At 37.3% G+C, this 21,446-nt stretch overlaps 1 protein-coding gene across 1 annotated transcript; it reads left to right on the forward strand.

Moving 5' to 3' along the window:
• The first annotated feature begins 1,324 nt into the window (after window positions 1-1,324).
• Window positions 1,325-21,446, forward strand: LOC588374 (chromodomain-helicase-DNA-binding protein 1-like). The gene is made up of 24 exons (XM_030981755.1): window positions 1,325-1,539; window positions 3,355-3,467; window positions 4,072-4,184; window positions 5,244-5,358; window positions 5,619-5,732; window positions 6,792-6,948; window positions 7,649-7,737; window positions 8,393-8,462; window positions 8,888-8,998; window positions 9,217-9,387; window positions 9,942-10,170; window positions 10,667-10,823; window positions 11,124-11,313; window positions 11,766-11,849; window positions 12,377-12,537; window positions 13,568-13,647; window positions 14,382-14,590; window positions 14,835-14,933; window positions 16,352-16,422; window positions 16,976-17,090; window positions 17,637-17,745; window positions 19,386-19,712; window positions 19,993-20,065; window positions 21,008-21,446. Exons 1-24 carry the CDS (start codon window positions 1,443-1,445, stop codon window positions 21,119-21,121), a joined length of 3,168 nt encoding a protein of 1,055 aa, XP_030837615.1. The 5' UTR covers window positions 1,325-1,442; the 3' UTR covers window positions 21,122-21,446.

A 21,446-nucleotide genomic window follows, 5' to 3' on the forward strand; every position in this document is an offset into this window, starting at 1 on the left:
GTATTTGCTATAAACATTTGTTTTTTTCTTCACTTTTACACATTTTCCCGGGGGGCGTGTCTCCCCCCCGCCCCCACGGATCGCCGCCCCATGCATGTCATACATAATAAGTATAGAAGGCTACAACTCATACACAGACAGATTTCTATTTCACATGTGCATTTAGTTGTTTGGTCGGTCTCGTGGGCTGTATATAGTCATTAATATTACCCCTTAAAATAAAAAAATAAAAAAAAACCCCCACAAAACCCTGACCCTGATTAGAAAAAGAAGAAAAAACCAAATCGGTGAGGTGCAAACGACGCTCATATAGTGTGTGCCCATCGTACCCCTCCTCTTTTCTCTTTCTCTCTGCATGTCTTTCCGACTCTCTCTGTTTCTCTTGTTTAATTGTCTATATTAATGTCTTCCAATTTTTAAACCCCCCCTCTCTCTCTCTCTCTCTCTCTCTCTCTCTCTCTCTCTCTCACTCTCACTATATTATAACATATCTCCCTCTGCTATGTGCCTGTCTATAATCTCTCAACCTCTCTTTCATTGACTTTCTGTATCTCTTTCTGTCTCCTCTAGATCCTCCCTCTCTTTATTGACCATACGGCCCTCGCACTCCCCATATTAAAACAGTGAATCATATTGTATCCTCGGACATTATTAGAACATTTCAATCACAAATTGACAATTTCAATGATCATGACACTCTCATGCAACATCGAGCGCCTGCTGCGCCTCCTCCAGCAATAATTTAGCAAAAGAGCATGAGACAAAATTGTTTTTTTCTTCCAATTATTTCAGAACTACACTTTACACCGTTCTTCTTTCTATCTTCCTGATGGGGGGATAGATGAAACACAGGTAAAGAGTGTCTTTAAAATTCTAAAACACCTAAAACACCCCCCCCCCCTGTTTGCCAAGGGGCAGGGGGGGGGGGGGTGTTTGAACACCCAAACACCCCCCCCCCCCCCGGCCTCGATACGCCTATGTATGTACTATGCATGGTTGACTCTGATAATAACAACTCTTTATTTTTAGGCCGAAACATGAATCATAATAGTCTAGTTTTCAATCTGAAATAGACTTAAATGTAACGACATTTGAACAGGGTTCTAAATATCAAACATATTCTAATAATTATCCTGTACAATTTTACATAATTTAAACTCCTTTAAGTTATTTTCACATGATATCTGGGCTAATCGCAACTGAAAGAAATAATAAAAAAATTAAAAAAACTCTTAGCCCCTGAGAGGTAATTCTGAGGTGGTCTTAAATAAAGGCTATCTTTGGCGTCTATTTTTAGAATGACATACCTGTACCAGTACAGTAAACAGGAGTGGACTTGCCGCGAGATTTTATACACTGAAGAGTTGCGGAAGACTGAATTACTTAGTCATTTGACGAATTGGCACGGAGTTATCAGGTTATTGCTGTAAACCGGTGTAATCATGGATAAAATAAAGGCGAAGATTTCGAGTATAGATGACCGAGGAACGATAGCAGAGCGAATTTCAGCAGAAAAATTCGCCGATTTGGGATTGAAAGGTAAAGGTTTCTTTTTATTGTAGAGTGTGTTTAAAAGACTGTGTACATATTCCTTATATAGTTTGTGTACTGTGGCAATAGGGATCCGACCCGGAATAAATGCGGATGACTTCCGATGTAAAACTAAAACTAAAAGTGATGCCGCATCTTTGTGAATATGCGCTTGAGCTGTGGTCTCTAGCTCTTTCAACAAAAAATAAAAAATAATATAAACTCTTTTTTACTTGTGCAAACAATTCAGAGGCTCAAAACGAGATGAAATTACATTATATTGATGTGCGTTGCCTTTACATTTGTTGTTGTCTAGATAGATGTCCTCAGATTCTTATTCCATTTCATCAACCTCAAACAACCCAAGAAAAGTGGGGGGGGGGGGGGGGGGGGAGGGGATGAGAAACTTTGATTGGATCTAGATCTAGACCTAGATCTAGATCTATCAATCATCTAGTCTTCATTTTATTATTAATATTATACTTAGGGTAGGTACATGACAATCTGACTGTTGCGTGCGTAGCTCCGTGCACCCTGGGCCGAATCACGCATTGACCGACCGCTCTGCAGGGCGAGTCATCATTTCGCCTGTATAAATCGTATTTTCAGAGTACCCATAATGCACAGGCGCTGATAACGTAGTTCACATGTTCCTCTTTATCATCGTCTTCCAATTTTTTCGCTCCGATACGGAGAAGTGAAAAAAAAAAACTTTCAAAGTTTTTGGCTGTCAAAGTCATCGATTCGTTTCCAGAAGAGATGTATGTTAGGTTTTTAAACTTGCATGTTATGATTATTTATGTATTTGTCTATATCTGTGGTGAATTTGAAGTGAATCTGATGATCCGCACAATATTTTTTACGGTTAGCAAAAATTTGAGTCAGCGGCAAAAATTTTCAAAATGCCTGAATTTCGCACTGGCGAACGATTTATGTCACATTTTTGGCAGATAAAATAACTGCCTCTAAAACTATCGTTTGGCACCAAAAATATACTAAAATGATATTTAAGAATGTCTACTATTGATATTTGTCAAGATTTGTGAAAATTATGCATTACAGACAATGATGATAAAGGATTTTAACGTGTGTTTTTTCTGTTGATAAAAAATATATACGCGATCCAGATATCAGGTCATCAAATTTGATGTCACGTGATTGATCAATGCCAATGTTTACACAAGCAAGCTACCGTGTGATTGTTGACATATTTTGCTCAATCTTCATGTTTTGTGGTTTTAATGGCTCATTTTGCCGTTTTTATGGATTAATTTTTCTTTTGAAATAGTCTTTTAGTTTATGCGGTAATGAAATATCTGATTCACAGCAAAATATTGACTTTTTTGAGGCACTTTTTAATTAAAAAATATTTATTTAAAAAAAAAAAAAAAAAAAAAATACTATCAAGCTCATGGTTTTAATAAGGTTGCAAAAGTTCTTTTTTTTTAAAGTGGCCTTCGGGGCATACATAAACATATATTTAGATTTTTTTTTTTTTATTTGGGTTTTATATTTAGCTTAATAGACTTTATTAAACTTTATTATTCCCCCAAGCACTTCGTTTGTCAAAACAATACCAAATTTAGCTCGTCAATTAAATCTTAAAATGTTCATAACTTTTTAAATAATTAACCTAGAACAAAGATATTTATATCATTGCATCATTGCTTGTGCTGAGCTCTTTCCAATGGTACTAAACTTTTTTTGTGACATACCCATATAGGGGGTCTATTATTATAATTGTTATTGATAGGTTATTGATAACCATTTATTACAATTATTTATATTAATATGATTATTATTATTGTTATTATAATTTTGCAGACATCACCCTACGCCCGTATCAGCTGGAAGGAGCAAACTGGATGATTCAGCGTTTTCACAGGAAGCATGGATGCATTCTGGGAGATGAGATGGGGCTTGGGAAGACATGCCAGGTATTCTCAAACTTTAGCTCACTACATCTAAGATATAAATATCAATAAGAACATTTCAGGACCAATTGAAAAATGAATAAACCTGTAAACCAAAATGATATCAAATTGAACGACATGCCTTTTTCCGGTTGTACCTCTGATTTCAAATATGAGTAAAGTAGTGAAGACATGTAAATAATTTGCACCTTCTTCTATTTTATCCATACTATTTTATTTCTGCTCTGTTTGATTTGCCTCTTTTAATCCCCATAATATATTTTTGATTGTGGGATAGACTGTTTTCTTTAGAACGTGAGATATTCCAACTGGAAGTCTCATAATTTGTGTCTTAATTCTGATATATATAATATTTCTTTTTTCTTTGGGAGATCTTATATACTTCGACTCCTTTGTGGAATACCTTTTGTTGAAGATACAGAGAACTTGATTATGAATGTTTATGAATAATCTGAGTAAACATGAGAATCTGCAATCAGTTTGTCTCTTTTACTTATGTATACATTAAATAAATTTTAATTTGTATGTGCGATGGAGGGTTATTTTTGCATGTAGAAATTGTGACTACTGGGTAAAACTACGTAAAACTTGTATGCATCCTTTCTAGACGATCTCACTGCTTGTTTACATTCTTGGATCTGAACTGGAATGCAGTGAAGATCCAGCGTTAGTAGTGAGCCCTCTCTCTGTGATGGGAAACTGGCAAGATGAATTGAAGAGGTACGTTCTGATGCAGTAAACGTACTTAAGTCAAATTATCGCCCCCTCCCTCCCTCCTCCTCCTTCACACAAGAAAAGATGATCGAGACAGAGGTCCATACCAATTTCTTTTGATAATGGGTCCATACCTATTTCTTTTCATAGGGGTCCATACCAAATTCTTTTGATAGTGGGTCCATACCAATTTCTTTTGATAGTGGGTCCATACCAATTTCTTTTCATAGTGGGTCCATACTAACTTCTTTTGATAGTGGGTTCATACCAATTTCTTTTCATAGTGGGTTCATACCAATTTCTTTTCATAGTGGGTCCATCCCAATTTCTTTTCATAGTGGGTCCATACTAATTTATTTTCATAGGGGTCCATACTAATTTCTTTTCATAGTGGGTCCATCCCAATTTCTTTTCATAGTGGGTCCATACTAACTTATTTTCATAGTGGGTCCATACCAATTGCTTTTCCCAGTGAGTCCATACCAATTTCTTTTCCCAGTGAGTCCATACCAACTTCTTTTCATAGTGGGTCCATACTAATTTCTTTTCATAGGGGTCCATACTAATTTCTTTTCATAGTGGGTCCATACTAATTTCTTTTCATTAGGGATCCAGACTGGGTTTCAGGGTATTTCTGCATTAACCCCTTGTTTAAATTTTGAAATTATAGGGGTCTGAAATAGAAGTTGGGCATCTATCTATCCTGGTGTGTATTAGGGTCAAGCACTGTATTAAGGTATGACGATATAGAAGTTTCTTGTTGCTGTTTTCCCTTGATTTGCATGAGGCTCAAATTGTGATTTTTCTTTTCCATTCCTGGACACTGATACAATTCCAGGCTTTGATTGAGATCTCAAGGTATCAGACTAAAGATAACTAATCCAAAAATTTGTCCACCTTGTCTGAAACTTAGCAGGTAAATCATGGAGTGACTGCTTCTCAAATAATATTCTATGCAGATAAGAAATTTCTGTATTGTCTGTGACTGAGCTTCAGATAGTGAATATAAAGAACAGGACTATGTGATATCATACCACCCGTTGTTGTTTTGTTTTCTTTTAATAGGTTCGCCCCTCATTTGAAGGTAGTCTCTTATAACGGAGACAAGGAATATCGAGGGGAACTCAGGCATGAACTTCGTTCCATGGAAAATGTCAATGTCATTTTGACAACTTATGAGGTAAGAAGGAATGCAGTAATAATAATAATATTCCGCTTTTACATAGCGCTTTTTACTACATCTACAATGTCTCTAAGCGCTTTACAGATATACTACCACCCCGGTTATTGGATTCAATACTTGTCGCACACTGCTATTAATAATAAATGAATATATTATAGGAACATGTAACCCCTAAATAAAGAGCAAAATATCTTTTGGTGATTTGTAAACTTAAAAGGGAGTAAATTGATAAATTGTCATCTGTTTTTTCTCCCTAGATTTGTCTGAAGGATGAATCCTTTTTCCAAAAGTTTTCCTGGTCAGCTTTGATTGTGGATGAAGCTCACCGACTGAAGAACCAGAACTCACTCCTACATCAGTCTCTCAAAGAGGTAAGAACAAGGGTCAGGGGTCATTGCTATGACAACCATTGAAAAACACACCTCTTTTGCTGTCATGTATTCATGTACAAACATCCTTTATCGACACATATAAGCACGACGGATAGTCAACCTGTTCGAAACGTCGAGCCACTACCGCCACTCATCCTCTCCAAGCGCTATAGTTCTCCTTAGAACTATAAGCTAAGAAAGATAACCAACAGTCTTTTTCAAGACTACACAAACAGTCCTTTTCAGGACTACACACCCTCAAGAAAGATTACAGAGAGTCCTTTTCAGGACTCCTCAATCCTCTCTCTCTCTCTCACATGGTGAACCGCAAGCCTACTGTATATCTACATCACCATGCAAGCCGACACTTACAAGCAGCATCTAGGACTTAGTCTGTTTTATGTTTTATTTTAAATAGCAGGGTTGCCACTGAAGAAACTATTTTGTTGTTGCTAAAAAGGGAGAGTGAGAACAGGAGAAGAAAAGATGGTGATAAGACCCTTTTTCACACCATACCCCTAATTGTAGGATCGTAAATTCACATTTCATTTTCGAATGAAGACCCTGCTCACTCCCCCCCCCCCCCCCCCCCCCTTTCAATGGCTGTAGACTTCTGCTACACCACTGACCAATATGGTACATTGGTGTAGCACGAGACCAGCCATTGATATTGTAATGTGAAACCTGTATATAAAGACCGGGAGACAGGAAAAGCGGTCTTTATGAGCAGGGGGTCTTTATGTACATGTTCCTTTAAAGCGGGACTGCACTACTTGAATCTACTTGCGCCTGCTATATAGCCAACATTGCCTAAGCGGTACCCATTGGTCCCCCATGATTCCCTTTTTCTTATGTTAATTGAGAGCTGATAACCTGCCAGTGACCACACAGGGAAGTCTAATCCCTCCTGGCCAAACTAATGCAAATAAGCTTTATTGGGAAAGTCTGCTAACGGGAAACCAAAAATGTGGTCATTTACAGACAGGTGGCTTTTCTATACAGGTGGTCACTAAAGCAGGTTTGACTATATATTTTCTTTCTTTCCTCATTTTCTTGCAGCTTGATATCAGACACATAGTCCTCTTGACTGGAACACCGATCCAGAACAACCTTCGAGAACTCTTCGCTCTCCTCTCTTTCGTTGCCCCTCGTGTCTTCAGACCCAGTCTTGCGGACAAGTTTGTAGAGACCTATGAGGATATGAGTGATGATCGTGGTATGTGGTAGTTCGACTCCAAATTTGTTTTCGAGAAATTAATTGCACTCCTTTTTTTTCTTTGGTAGAAGCTATTTTCCTTTAATTCAATTTAATTTGATTTATGTTTGTGTGTGCAATTCAGATCATTATTTAGTTCCTGTACATTTGAATAGCGTTAGATTAGTTTGAGTTGAATTCAAGTCCTTTATATCTTCCTCACTCTGATTTAATTCAGGACTGTGTTCATGAAGTGGACACAATGTAATGCTGCACAAACAAATTAATTAAGATGGAAATTCCTAGCTAAGATGATGATTTATATCTGTTTTTGTGACACTTTTCTAAATATTGACTACAATAGAAAATATCTATCTATGTCTAAAACTATCAATGAAAATGGATATCATTGAGATTATTAAAAAAATATATCCAGTTTTACTAAATGTCCTCATTGAACTTCCTGACATATATATTTTTCATTTAAAGCCCCACTGTACTTCTTGTACTTACTTGCTCCCTCTATATAGAAAACAATGCCTAAGCGGTGCACATTGGTCACCAATGATCCTCTTTTTCTTAAGTAAATTGAGAGCTGGGTTGATGAGATAACTACCTGTCAGTGACCTTGCAGGGAAGTCTAACCCCCCCCCCCCTGGCCAAACTAGTGCAGACGGGCTTTAATGTAGTTGAAGTTGATTTTGTTTCTTCTTTGTTTCAGTGAAAGATGAGCTGCACTCCATGCTCCTGCCATTCCTATTGAGGCGTACAAAAAATGAAGTGGTCCTTGATCTGCCCAAGAAGACTGAGGTAAGAAAAATGCCCCAAAAGCTACACAAAGAATTTGTCCTGGGGGGTGTTTCACAAAGATCCTAAGTCAAACTTAACAACTAAAAATTGGACTTAAACATTATGGAGAGCCGTTTGTAGCCTTAAAGTTAAAAAAAAATCAAAAGCAAAAATTGAAGTATTTTAGACTTTTCATATCTTCCTTATTAAGGACATGATATCTCCTTGATAATAGAGAATATGAATGATTTGAATCAACATTTTATGCCATTTAAAATAACTTTTACAAAACATTTTCAAAGATGCTTTCCATAATAGTTAAGTCCAACTTAGAGATAAGTTCAACTTAAGATCTTTGTGAAACACCCCCCCCCCCCGGGGTCAATTAGAAGATGAAATTATACCCCTACAAATGATTCATTTATGGATATGCATCATCTGTTATGTTGATAAACAGTTCATTCATAAATAATATATTATATTTGATTGTCTGTAAATGAACAAATGAACAAAATAAGATTGATATCAGCAAATTGTAACACATATTGCATGAGATGAGTTTTTGGCCCCCAGTTGTTAATTTCATTGTTTCATTGCTGACAAAGTGTTTTTTTTCCTGTCACAGTGCATATATTTTTCAATATTAAAAACAATTTTTTTCCCCCCTATTCTGCAGGTCATTCTTTTCCATGGATTGACAGCACTACAGAAGAAACTCTACAAAGCCATCCTCACAAAGGACCATGGTAAAACTCAGACTAGTTCTTCATCATTTTGTTTGTTATGATATCAGAACTATGTGAAATGAATTAAATTGAAATAGGTTGGGATAAAAAATACATATGAGATGAAACAGCCAAGACAGAAGTAGATCAGGTGCATAAAATTGTAGCTGTAAACAGTTTGCATTTAAAATTGCATATGTAATGAAATAATTTCAATTATGATAAGGACTGAGCGTGAAATAATCGCTCCCAAAATTTGAATCTTTAAAAAATCTATAACCTATCTAGTAATCTATTCTGCTTTTTGTTGTTCTTTGGGGGGGGGGGGGGAGGGGCACAAAGAACAACAACAATCAAAACAAATTCAGAAACAACATTAGATTTATTACAGGCCCCCTTTGGTATATATTAATGCTTATAACTCATTCTGTTTCCTATTTTTCTAGCTGCTTTTGAGCAAAATGTCGACATGGTCGGAATGCCTCGTACCAGGACAAGTCTGATGAATACTCTGATGCAGCTACGCAAGTGTGTCAACCATCCATACATCTTTGATGGTAGGTACCTTTCTTTTCCATTGTAATTAATGATTAGCTTGATAAGCAGTAAAATGTATTTTGTTTCATTTCTCTACATAGTATTTTATAAAACCGCCATAGATCATTCTATGCAGCATCACATTTTACATAAATATGATATATTTAGCATATGTTGTACTGTATGTTTATTGTGTTGATATCTAAACATTCTTGTCTTCTAAATCTATGTTATCTAGGTGTGGAGCCTGAACCTTTTGAGCTTGGAGAGCATCTGGTTGACTGCTCCGGTAAACTCCATCTCCTGGACAAGCTATTGATGTCTCTATGGCAACAGGGTCACAAGGTGCTTCTCTTCTCCCAGATGACCCGCATGCTGGACATCCTGCAAGATTACCTGGGTTTCAGAGGTAAGGGTCAGACGACAAGTCAACGTTGATATGATATGATATGGTCGTATAATCTTGAAAAGAGTTATTCATCATAATATTTTCATTTTGGCTAGCAATCACAGTATTTGTATATGTTTCAATAATTTGGTAATATACAGTACATGTATGTATACTTTCATATTGATGAGTCATGGCCACATTGGTCATATCTAAATCACTCTGGGACAGAAACCTGATTATGCAAGCCCTCATCTAGAAATTAGTTCTTAACAAGGATGGACTGTGTTTGACGAAGGGGAGAAATGGACGATGAAACACTTGGGGACCCGTCTTATATAACATTTGCATTTGATTAAAATCATTGCCAACTTGTTTGTATAAATCCCTACTCTTTACAAGACAGGGTCCTAGTCTGTCCCTACCTACAAGAACCCTAAACTCTTAAGACCTGGAAGGATCCCAATGCTTTATGTTTCATCCCGTTCTGGACAGGTGTCATGTAGTGATCCGAGAAGAAAAACACAAGTACCTAATCAAATTGAATACAACTATATTAAAACTTCCCCCATCAGGTTATGAGTATGAGCGTCTTGATGGCTCCGTCCGTGGAGAAGAGCGTTACCTGGCGGTCAAGAACTTCAACCAGCGAGATGACACCTTTGTGTTCCTCCTCAGCACCAAGGCTGGAGGTCAAGGGTTAAACCTGGTCGGGGCAGACACGGTCATCTTTGTAGACAGCGACTACAACCCTCAGAATGACCTTCAGGCGGCTGCCAGGGCTCACAGGATCGGTCAGACAAGGTAAGTTCTTCTAAGATCACGAAGATCATCAGGTTTACTTGATACTTAATACTTGATGGAGTAATCAAAAGTTGCAGTCCAAATGTCAATCAAAAATGCAAAATTTCATGTTCAAGTCGCGGAGCACAAGTTTCCACAAGTTTTCACAGTGTAATACTGACCATATATGATACCAACCAGTACGATAGGAGATAATACAATATAAACCGCGGAATCGCATAGAAACAAGTTGAAAAACAAGCTTACATGGGTGGCAATACGCAGAATTGGCAACTTTACAATTCTCTCATTAAATGTTAATGAAAGAGCAGACATTTTACTTGCCCATTTTTACCAGTTAAACATTTTACTGGCCCAGGGCCAACAGGACAGTGGTAGGGTTGAGTTTACGTGAAAATCTTTTTCTCAGAAATCAGATTTTTAAGGATATTCAGTCTGTTTTTTGTGTGTCAAGAGGTTGGCAACTCTGAGAAACTCTATCAACATTCTTTTCCAGACCTGTGAAGATCATCCGTCTGATTGGTCGTGACTCGGTTGAGGAGCTTATCCTTCAGAGGGCAGATGAGAAGCTCAAACTCACCAACGACGTCATAGAGGGCGGCAAATTCTCTCTTGGAACGAGCAACAGCGGTCTCGCTGGAAACGCTACTCAGGTAAAACATGTAATGATTCTTAGAGTTCTAGGTATGAAGGGTTGTGAATTTAATCTGTGTGGGCTATCTGACTATACTCAAATATGACATCATTGTGCTGCCAAGTTAGGGAGTAAAATTTTTTAGTGATCATTGTATAAATAAATGTTTGTATAATAGCATTCTCTCAACCCAACTGTTAATACAGTTTATTATGAATACTGTATGCTATATAAAGGACATTGTGTTTGAAATTGAACTATAAATGCAGTAAGAAAATGAAACAATGTCAAATAAATTTCATCTCTTCGATTCAACCAGCTGGCGGACATGTTGAAGTTTGGTCTGGACAAGATTCTCCAGTCTGAGGAGAGTTCCGTCAAGGACTTGGACCTCGAGGAGATCCTTGGAGCTAGCGCGGGAGGAGAGTGGATGGTGGATGAAAGGAAGGATGAAGAAGACAAGGAGGAGGAGAAGATGGAAGATGATGAGGGCTCAGATGAAGAGAAAGGTACCATGTCTGAAATTTTTACTCATAGAATTGTGCTTTTGTTCAGTTTTCCTGGTTGTTCCATGGCCCCCAACTTTGAAGGTCACCTCAAGAAAGAAGAACAGGAATAAAATAATATCTAAATGCTTCCTTATACTTTCACCAGTACAAATGCCAAATACTAGTCGTTTTATAGATATGCTGCTTCTTCTTCTTCTTCTTCCTATTTTTGTCATCTTTTCTTCTTCTTCTTCTTCTTCTTCTTCTTCTTCTTCTTCTTCTTCTTCTTCTTCTCCCTTTTCTCCTTATTCTTCTTCTTTGTCTCCTTTCTCTTCTTCACCTTCTCCTTCTCCTTCTACTTCATCTTTGTCTTCCTCCTCCTCCTCTCCTCTCTGTAGTAGAGATAGCAGTATTAGTTGTAGAGGTATTGTAATAATTTTGTTAACAAATTGACAAATTCTTGTTCTTCCCAGGTCACATGTACATGTTTGAAGGGAAAGACTATTCCAAGGAGACAAGTGCAGCAGACAAGAAAGCCTTTGATGAAATGATGTCAGGTAAGGTTCCCTCCAATGTGACCACGAGAAATAGCTCTAATCAAGAAAACAGCGGCTAGTGAGCCATATTCAGTGTCAAACAAATCACAGCCAGAGAGGAAACAACGTCCAGTAATTTAGATAATTTGCTTATTTTCCATCCTAGCTTTTTGCACAGTCAGTTCGTGAGTTTTTACGGGCAGACTGCGTCTTTTATGTTGCCAAATTTAATTGAAAATCCTCTTATAGTAGACGCCCAAAGAAAGTTCATGACTACTTTAAATAAAACATAAATTCCTGTAATGATAAAAGAATTTTCAGCCGTGTTCGTTTTATAGCTCAAAAAGCTCTGATCCAAGTCTTAAAAGAAGGAATTTGTGGCCAGCGAGGTGACGCCCTATGCAAAAATTTGAGTGTGTTCCCTTTTTTTCAAATCTTAACATGGTGCACATAGTGTTTACCAGCAGTTCCTGTCTTTTCCATTGCCAAGACTGTCAAAATTTCCAGTAATGACTGATTGATTTTATCCATGTTTGTTGATCCTGTAGCCCAAATAGCATTGATTGAGGAAGAGGCTGGTGGGTCGCGGACGATGAGAAAGGGTCGCGGCCAGAGGGGAGACTCGTTGGAGATGATGTCGGTGTTACCTACGGTGGCCCGGAAGAGAAAACAACTGACAGAGGAAGAGAAGGCAGAGAGGAAGAGAAAGGTAGGAATAGCTAAAGGAATTCATAATAATAATAATAATAAACCGGTGCATATGACAAAATTAAATTGAAGTCCCTATGCGCTCAGAAAAATGAAAAGAAGGGATAAAAGCAAACAAGAAAGTAAAGTAACAATGAATACGCAAATTTGCTGAAGTAGCAATCGTGGAAGCCATAGAACACAGATTTTAATATAATAGTAAAAGCATAAGAGATATTTTAGTCAAAATCAACAAAAACTTGCAAAGAAAAATTCAATAAAAATATCCTTTTCTATTTACTTTTTTTTTCATTAACAATTAGTAGACAAGAAAAACGTTTGCTAACATCTTATAACATTGACAACATTGAGTTAGTTTTGGGTCTGTCTTAAATACTTAAAATTTAATCCTGTATTCCATTTGAACTCGAGTATGAAATTATAAGTCCTGAAGGTGTCACATCATCAATGCTGTATGTTAATAATAATATTCCGCGTTTATATAGCGCTTGATACAGCGAAGATGTCTCTAAGGGCTGTACAGATAAATTATTACCCCAGTTGGATTTAGGCTTACCCACACAATGTATACAAATTCTCCACTTTTTGGGGAGCATTCCAACCAGGCCTCATTTTACAGACGCTCACAATGCTGAGCACACCATGTTACAACTGTAGCTTTCGTATCCTACCGGGTACCCATTTAACACCTGGGTGGAGAGTGGCAAATGTAGATCAATGTCTTGCCAAAGGACATTAGTGTGGTGGCGGGACTTGAAATGTGGACCTTATAATAATATAATAATAATAATAATAATAATATATAATAATATAAATATAATATAATAATATAATATAATAATATAATAATATATATAATAATAATAATAATATAATATAATATAATATATATAATAATGAACATTTGTATAGCGCCTTTTCTACAAGTAGATACAAAGCGCTTGTGATCCACAGTGTCAGTCCTGTGACATATCCATTCAGCCACGACACCTCTATACGCTGTAAACCATTGGATTCTCTTTTTATTTCAGAGAGAGGAGAACGCTGCTAAGAGAGCGAAGATGATGGAGGAGGCAGAGATGCAGAGAGCAGAAGAGAGAAGACGAAGACTGTGAGTTCTTTTTATGTCTATTACATTGACCCTGGGTATAAAGACCATTCAAGGGACACAAGAAAAGCAATCTTTATCCCTGTCAGTGCAGGATTGATTTTTAGGGTTAAGTTGATCAAACATTGTTCTTCAAATTGGCAACAATAATTAAAACAAATTATTACTACATGGGCGAGAATATTGTCAAAAAATTGAAAAAATTGCAAATTTTGATCGAAAAACAAAGATTCCGAATTACTCAACATGTTGCCAATTTAAGGATCTTAAAGCTTATTTTCCTGTTTTTTAATTCCTGGCATCAAACATTAGAGTCATGCAATAAAAATGGATGCAATGTGTGCAGAAGGGGGGAATGGGTTTAGTTTGATGTGTTGATCTTGTTTGCTTTTTATGTGTCATCATCAATACTGATCTGTCACTTTATGACAGGTTCAGTGACCCAATCAGAATTCTATATCAAGTGTTTCTCCAAGTACCTCGGTCTTGAGCCATCCGTTTAAGGATTGCATACCCTGTTGCTCCACATTCTGTGATTAAATCATCTAGAAATCCTTTACGAGGTCTCCCCCTCCCCTTCTTTCCATGTATACGCGACCTTTATGACTCTGATCATCAAGCCATCATCATTATTGTAGAAACATTTCTCTGTGAATGGATTTAATTGGACTTAGGATACAAAGATGATCCTGTTCTTGGTGACATGTTACGCTAGATTATTATTTCTGTCTATCTAGGAAAGAGATGTGGGAAGCCAGGGGCTATGAGTCTTCCAACGTTGCCATGGAAATGGAGGAAGATGAAGATGATGAGGCGTCAGAGGATGGGAATGTTGATCTATCGGGAGATGCTGAAGATGCGGGCGTGGCCCTTAGATACGTAAGGGGTGACGTGACACACCCAATCAATACTGGAGATCAGGATGCCATTGTGGTGCATTGTGTTGGTATGTTCATCGCTGTTTTTGCTCATTTTAAATAATTTAAAGATGACAAAACCATCTTTAACACTGTCAGAATATTTGGACATCTTAAATTCATGTGTCTCCATGATGTATTATTCATATACTAGCACAATCACGTTGCACATTTGAATTTATCTACTGGGAAATCCTCCTTAGTGAAGGTGATGGGAAGGAAGTTCACATTTTCTTCATATTCTCCCTCTCTCTCTCTTTCTCTCTCTCGTAGATGACAGTGGAAGTTGGGGTCACGGAGGTTTATTCAGTGCTCTTGCTCGTCGATCCCCACAACCGGAACGCCTTTATGAACTTGCTGGCAAAATGAGAGGTAAAAGTTTTGACTTAAAAGGTTACTGCCATTACGTGCATACCATAAATGAAACTGATTTTATTCCTTAAACCATTTAGGCTGTTTGAATATTTTCCTAAACCAGAATACTTTCCTAAATGTCCCACCCCCCCCCCCCCCAAAAAAAAAAAAAAAAAAAAAAAAAAAAAAAAAAATCAAAATTAGAACTCAATTCTATTTTCTAAGAGGTCAACCATTTTCCATCCCTTAATTGTGAATATTTGTACGAAAAGGGCATTAACCAAGTTCATGTATGCTTGTCCCAAATTCAATTTTTTGAGGCAAGTTTTTAATCAAAGTCCCTTTGTAAATCATCCATCTAAATAAAAATATTGCTCTATGATATCTGCCTTCATAGCTAATGAACTCAGGGCCCTGTTTCATAAAACTTGCCATCAATAACAAGTTACAATAACTGTTATAAGCTACTGAAATCATGGCATTTGGTTGGCTAAGAGCAAATTTGTCACAGAAATTAAGCATTTGTTATTGATAATGGGTTTTATGAAACAGGGCCCAGGTTTTGTCACAAGTCATGTCTCTCTCAATAACACAAGGTCAGAGAGTAATATTGCAATGTTTTTGATGGTTTGGTTTGATGGTTTGTTTAACCTGACTGCTAAGAAAGCATATGTATGCTTGTAAGTAAGCAGCCAGGGGACCAACGCCTTTAAGTCCTCTCCGATGGACTTGGTAATGAGAATTAATGCCTTACCGAAGGGTACTAGCGCATCGACTTGGTTTTGAACCCAGGACCTCCCGGTTACAAGACCACTGTTCTACCACTGAGCCACCGCGTCTCATTATGATTACTTTTGATACTAGGGCTGCGACAGGTCGAATACTCAAGTACTCGCACTGTTGACAACTTCTCAAGTACGATTTCTCGTACTTTAATATTCGGCCGCACAAAAATATTTTATATTTCCTGGTCACCTGGCACTGTCCAGGCCGACGCTTACCCATGCCAGGGAGAGCGCCGGCCACCGGCATGATACCGTCGATAAAAATATTTCCTAGCTCAATCACAGTCAAACTCACCTCTCAGAAACTGGGACCAAATGTCTGGATTTCTGTTTGGACTCGGAGGAAAATGGATTACTCTGCCATCTTTGGTTTTTAAAACAGCATTGTTTACTGTTATTATTATTATTAAATCAGCGCCTTCAACTGCAACTCGAAGTAAAATTGCGTGACTTTTCGGAGACGGACCTGGGATACTGCTCCCGTGGTATGGTGCTGGCAAAAAGACATAAAAACAAAAAAAATTATTAAACAAAACATGGCGTCCGAATATTCGAGTATTTGCTTGTAAGCCTGGGAGTGTACCCGGATACCTCATTACACGGTTGTGCACAGCCTTAGTTGATACATTTTGATTTCTGTTTATCTTGTAGATCTGAATCTAGGAGATACCCATCTCGTTCCCATTGATGATGTTGTAAGCAGGGAGGCTGGCAAAGACTGGGTATGTCAAAACAGAAATTGTTGGATTCCTTATTGGGGTGGGATGGGAATTTGGTGGTAGACCTGAGTTTGAATAATAAGAAGGTTTGCTTTTAGCTCAGCAATTTGTTGAAGATGCTGCTTGAACTACCATCAGATAATGTGGACAATTAAAAAGATAAATTCTCTTCACAAGGAAGACAATTTGGCTCATTTCTCTAAGTTTATAGTATGACATAGAAACAACTGTTGATATTGGGCTGATAAAGGTTCTTCAATCTCAATTATTTTGACTTTTCATAAATATTTGCCAGTAATCTCTCAAATTCAGTTGATTGCTAAGTTTATAGTAGAGACCTTGTTTTTGGTAAAAATTGTGAAATCTTTAATTGTGTACATAGCTGAAACATTTGCAGTACCGTATGTGCAGTTCTTTGTATATGCAAGAAAGAAAAAATATTATAGGAAATACATTTGGGTTGGATTAGATTGCACATTCGCACTTGATAAAAGAAGAAAAACTTTGTTGCCTACAAGAAATTGATTCTTATCACCTTTGTCTTCTATCTGTCCAGGTTGCCTTGATTGTAGCACAGCACAGAGACAAAAACAACCATTTGAGCGGCATCAAACTAACGGCGCTTGACAAAGGCTTGCAGAGACTCTACAAGGCAGCCAAAAAATGCAATGGTAAAAAAAACCTCTAATCACATCAGTGTGTGTGTGTGTAATTGGGTTTTTACAGACATGTATCAATCAGATATGATTCTTTAAGTCTGTGGACCAACCTTTAACGTCACCATCCGAAAGATGTGACTCAGTTTCGAACCTGCGTCCTCTGCTGAAAGAGTTTGTAACTTCCATTTTTAGCTGGATTACAGGCGCACGCCACAACGCGGTATGTACTGTATTATAAATAGTTTGGCTGACCAGGGTTTCGTTCTCTGCCGAACTGTCAAATCTTATAAATTTCACATTAAGTTGCAAGATGAATTTCTACTTTCATTACCTATTTTTATCCCCATCATAATGAAAATATGGACATGTTCTCATTATCAATCTTTCTATCTCTTTCTATCTCTCTTTATTTCTCTCTCTATCTCTCACTCTCTATCTCTCTCTCTCTCTCTTTTTCTCTCTTATCTCTCACTCTCTCTCTCTCTACGTATCTCTCTCTCTCTCTGTCTCTTTCTATCTCTCTATCTCTCTCTCTCTCTTTCTATCTCTGTTCATTAGGGACCGTTCATCTGCCCAGGATCGGTCACTCTACCCCGGCCTTCAACTGGTATGGCACAGAGAGACTCATACGCAAACACCTAGCTTCAAGAGGCGTACCAACTTCTATGTATCCTTGACTTAAAAGCATCGTTTAACAATGTTAAATCTGAGATGCATGGCCCTATGTATTATCAGTGTCTATGATATGGTGTAATATTGAAGCCCTAAAAAAATTTCGCTTCAAAATTATCATGAAGTGCCTCAAAAAATTAAAAATCTTTGAGTGACCGCTTTTACCATGTTCATTTTCCCCAATAGACTGTAGTGTTATAAAAACCGTTGGGGAAAATGGGTTTTGAAATTTTGAATTCCAGTCAGAAATATCTTGATAATCAGACAGGCGATTGGCTTGTAAAAGTCATGGGATTCCTATCTGACCTAAAATTTTATATTAGGATTGCAGCAGGAGCTAAATCCAGGATTTTGTTTATAATCTGAGACAAAGATACCCAATCCCAATGAGACCATGATACTACCTTGTTTATCGTCGGGGTAAAAATCAAAAGAAATAAAAAGAGTTAGGACCAGCAAAATTACAATGTTATTTCAAAAGGTCTTTATAATGAGTTTCCTCTGTATCTTAACAAGTAAAATGAAGTATCGATTTAAAGGAAACCAAAACCTTCATACTAAGTTACTTTTATTGTAAAGTTTAAGATATTTGAAAAATATCAGTGAAAATTTGAACAAAATCGGGCAAGGAATAAGGAAGTAAGAGCTTTTTGAAATGACTAGTCACTAGAGGGCGGTATTCAATTTGATGACATCATCTGTGGACAACTCTCCATGCCTTTTGTACATCAAATTTCATGTTTTTCCTTCTTTCTTGTGATTGAGATAATGTACTCCCCTGAAAGCAAGATATAGAATGCAAAATTATATTTTACTTCACATGTTATGAAGTCGGATCAAGAACACAAATAAATACGAAGAAAACAAAAAAATTGTGAAATTTTATGTACAAAAGGCATGGAGAGTTGTTCACAGATGATGTCATCAAATTGAATACCGCCCTCTAGTGACTAGTCATTTCAAAATGCTCTAACTTTCTTATTCCTTGCCCGATTTTGTTCAAATTTTCACTGATTTTATTCAAATCTTTTAAACTTTACAATAAAAGTAACTTAGTATGAAGGTTTTGGTTTCCTTTAAGGCAGCTTCAAGGGAGAGATGTACTAAGAAAACTTTTTGCCCTTCTGTTTCCTCCTTCTTTCCTTTTCATATGCATATTATTGGGCAACTAATCTGAATGATAGGAGTTACAGCTAAAATTCATTCTTAAAATGTGGAGTATTGTCTTTCAACTTATATAGCATGTGTACCACTTTAGTTTTCAACATTTGATTGGATTCTTAGGGATAGGGAATTAAGTCACTGCTCTCTATTCGCTCACACAGATAATAAAAAAGTTGACAGAAATTTCTAAGGTCTATATTTTATCCACCTCTGACCCTCTTTGCGATTTTGTGCACTCTTAGCCAGCTATGCCTCCTGTACATCCAAGCATGAACACATACCACACAAAATTGATACCAAACTAATCGGGATATAACACTCTTTCAAAACATGTATGACAACCTTTCATTCATAGCTGCCTTTTAGAATAAATGACAATTTTCTGAGAGTAAACTTTTTTGGACTCGCATGGTATACCTTCCAATTACTTGTAACTTTCCTTGACTAAGCACTATTTTTTCAACCCATCAGCTATTATTATCCAAGAAAAGGTAGTAAAACAAAAAGGCCCAGTCCACAAGACGACGATGATGAAGATGCCAAACCATCCTCACATGCTGCCCGTAGTCATAGCAATGAAGATGATGATGATGAGGATGCAGCGGAACCAAGCTGCAGCTCACACAAACGCACCAAGCAGGAGAAGAAGACTGCCCCCTCTAGAAACCAAGAGGAGGAGGAGGAGGAGGCGGAAAAGAAGAGCGGGCTCGCTGAATTTCTTTCCGGTCTTTCGGCATGCATCCACAAGAGCGTTGATGGAGAAAAGGAGAGGAAGAAACTCCGTAGATACATCATTGCATATCCTTTTGGAACTTCAAAGAAATTTCTGTTTTATTGTTTTGAAAATGCAAAATCAATTAATTCATTCTACTACCCTTTGACCCCTCGTAATTTTGAACAATTAGATTATATTTTAAATTATTCATAATGAACTATGACTGTGGATTTGTAACTGCAAAGCTGCTGTGAATGGAACACTTACAAATGATCACTGTTCTTGCCTGCTTCACCCAAAGCCTCACGTACGTGAAGTTATACCTGGATCCCATTTGATATGTTCTCCTTAACTCCACCATACTCATAACGGTGATGTACATGAGGAGTGCTCGGACAAGACGACCCATCTTCTCGTTCCTGAAGCCTTTCATGGGGTGAGTTATCAGTTCTTAAAGCCCAACTGCACTACTTATAGCTATTTGCGCCCTCTTTATAGCAAACAATGCCTAATCGGTGCCTGTTGGTCCCCCAGGATCCCCTTTTGCTTATGTAAATTGAGAGCTGATTTGATGAGATAATCACATGTCAGTGACCTTGCAGGGAGGTCTAATCCCTTCTGGCCAAGGAGTGCTCGTAAAGAAGTTTCATTGTGACCTCAGGAAAGCTTGCAGAAGTGAGGTGCTGGTTATGTAGTGTACATGCTACTAGGCCATTTTTGTAACGTAACTGAATTAATGATTAAAGGGCAATCCAACCCTTGTAATAAGTTGATTTGAATGAAAGCAGAAAAATGATAAAAAACAGAATGGAAAAAGTTAGAAATGATTCAGACCAATAGTAAGGAAGTTATAAATGTTTGAAATATGAGATCTCTATGAGATTGTGACGCACAATGTTGATAACCCTCCCATTTGAAAATGTTGAAAAATTTCCAGAAATACCATGTTTTTTGGAATAAGATTTTCTAAAATGTTATAAATCTTGGAATATTTAATTGGATTCTCAGCTTTCTTTTTATATCTCAAGAACCACTGGAGAATTTTCACTTCAAACTTAATGATAGTATGTATCACCATATCATAATATCTCAAGAACCACTGGAGATTTAAACTTCAAACTTAATGATAGTGTGTATCACCATAGGAAGACAATCTGATTAGATTTTGGAGCACGTAGGTCAAAGGTCAAGGGTCACAGAGGTCAACTTATGAAATTCCATACATTGAGATTGTTATCATGATATCTCAAGAACCACTGGAGATTTAAACTCCAAACTTGTTTAAATTGCTCTATGGCGGAGGCATCATTTTCGACTGCGCGCAGTCAAAATTCCATCTAGTTTCTTATTGTTTATTGTCTTTTTGTTCTCACAACAGGATTTAAGTGATGTTGACAAATTCCCCTCCTTGAAAGTGGTGACAGCAGATTGGCTCTGGGACAGTGTTGCTAAGCAACGGAAACAACCTGAACGTGACTATGTGATCAGCTGAACATTGCAACATAGTGGTCCGGAGAATGGATTCATTTAGCTTGAAACAACATCAATGCTCCCTGAAGAAACAATCGTTTTTATTTCTTTGGAAGTTGAACTTTTTATCTCATTACAACATATTTACCTCCAAAATTCTCAGCTGTTCACCCGCAGCCTTTGTCAGTGATGTGACCTTACTTGACTTTTCTGACTTTATTGGCAATAATATGTGCGTAGACTGTCAGCTATATTGTTTTAAATCAAAACTTGTAAACATAGAAATATTTCCTTACTTGTCTTTCAATGCAATTGCCTTATCAAAATTTATTTTGTACATATGTGAG

This window comes from Strongylocentrotus purpuratus, unplaced genomic scaffold (assembly GCF_000002235.5).
Source record: "Strongylocentrotus purpuratus isolate Spur 01 unplaced genomic scaffold, Spur_5.0 spur5_scaffold_12, whole genome shotgun sequence".
Taxonomy (NCBI): Eukaryota; Metazoa; Echinodermata; class Echinoidea; order Camarodonta; family Strongylocentrotidae; genus Strongylocentrotus; species Strongylocentrotus purpuratus.

What these genes read in the sequence shown, in the direction of transcription:
- LOC588374 (XM_030981755.1), top strand. Translation starts at nt 1,443, where the DNA reads ATGGATAAAATAAAGGCGAAGATTTCGAGTATAGATGACCGAGGAACG. An exon ending in TGGCAAGATGAATTGAAGAG is followed by an intron (nt 4,185 to 5,243) that starts GTACGTTCTGAT and finishes TTCTTTTAATAG; the next exon opens with GTTCGCCCCTCATTTGAAGG. An exon ending in AGAGGCGTACCAACTTCTAT is followed by an intron (nt 17,746 to 19,385) that starts GTATCCTTGACT and finishes TCAACCCATCAG; the next exon opens with CTATTATTATCCAAGAAAAG.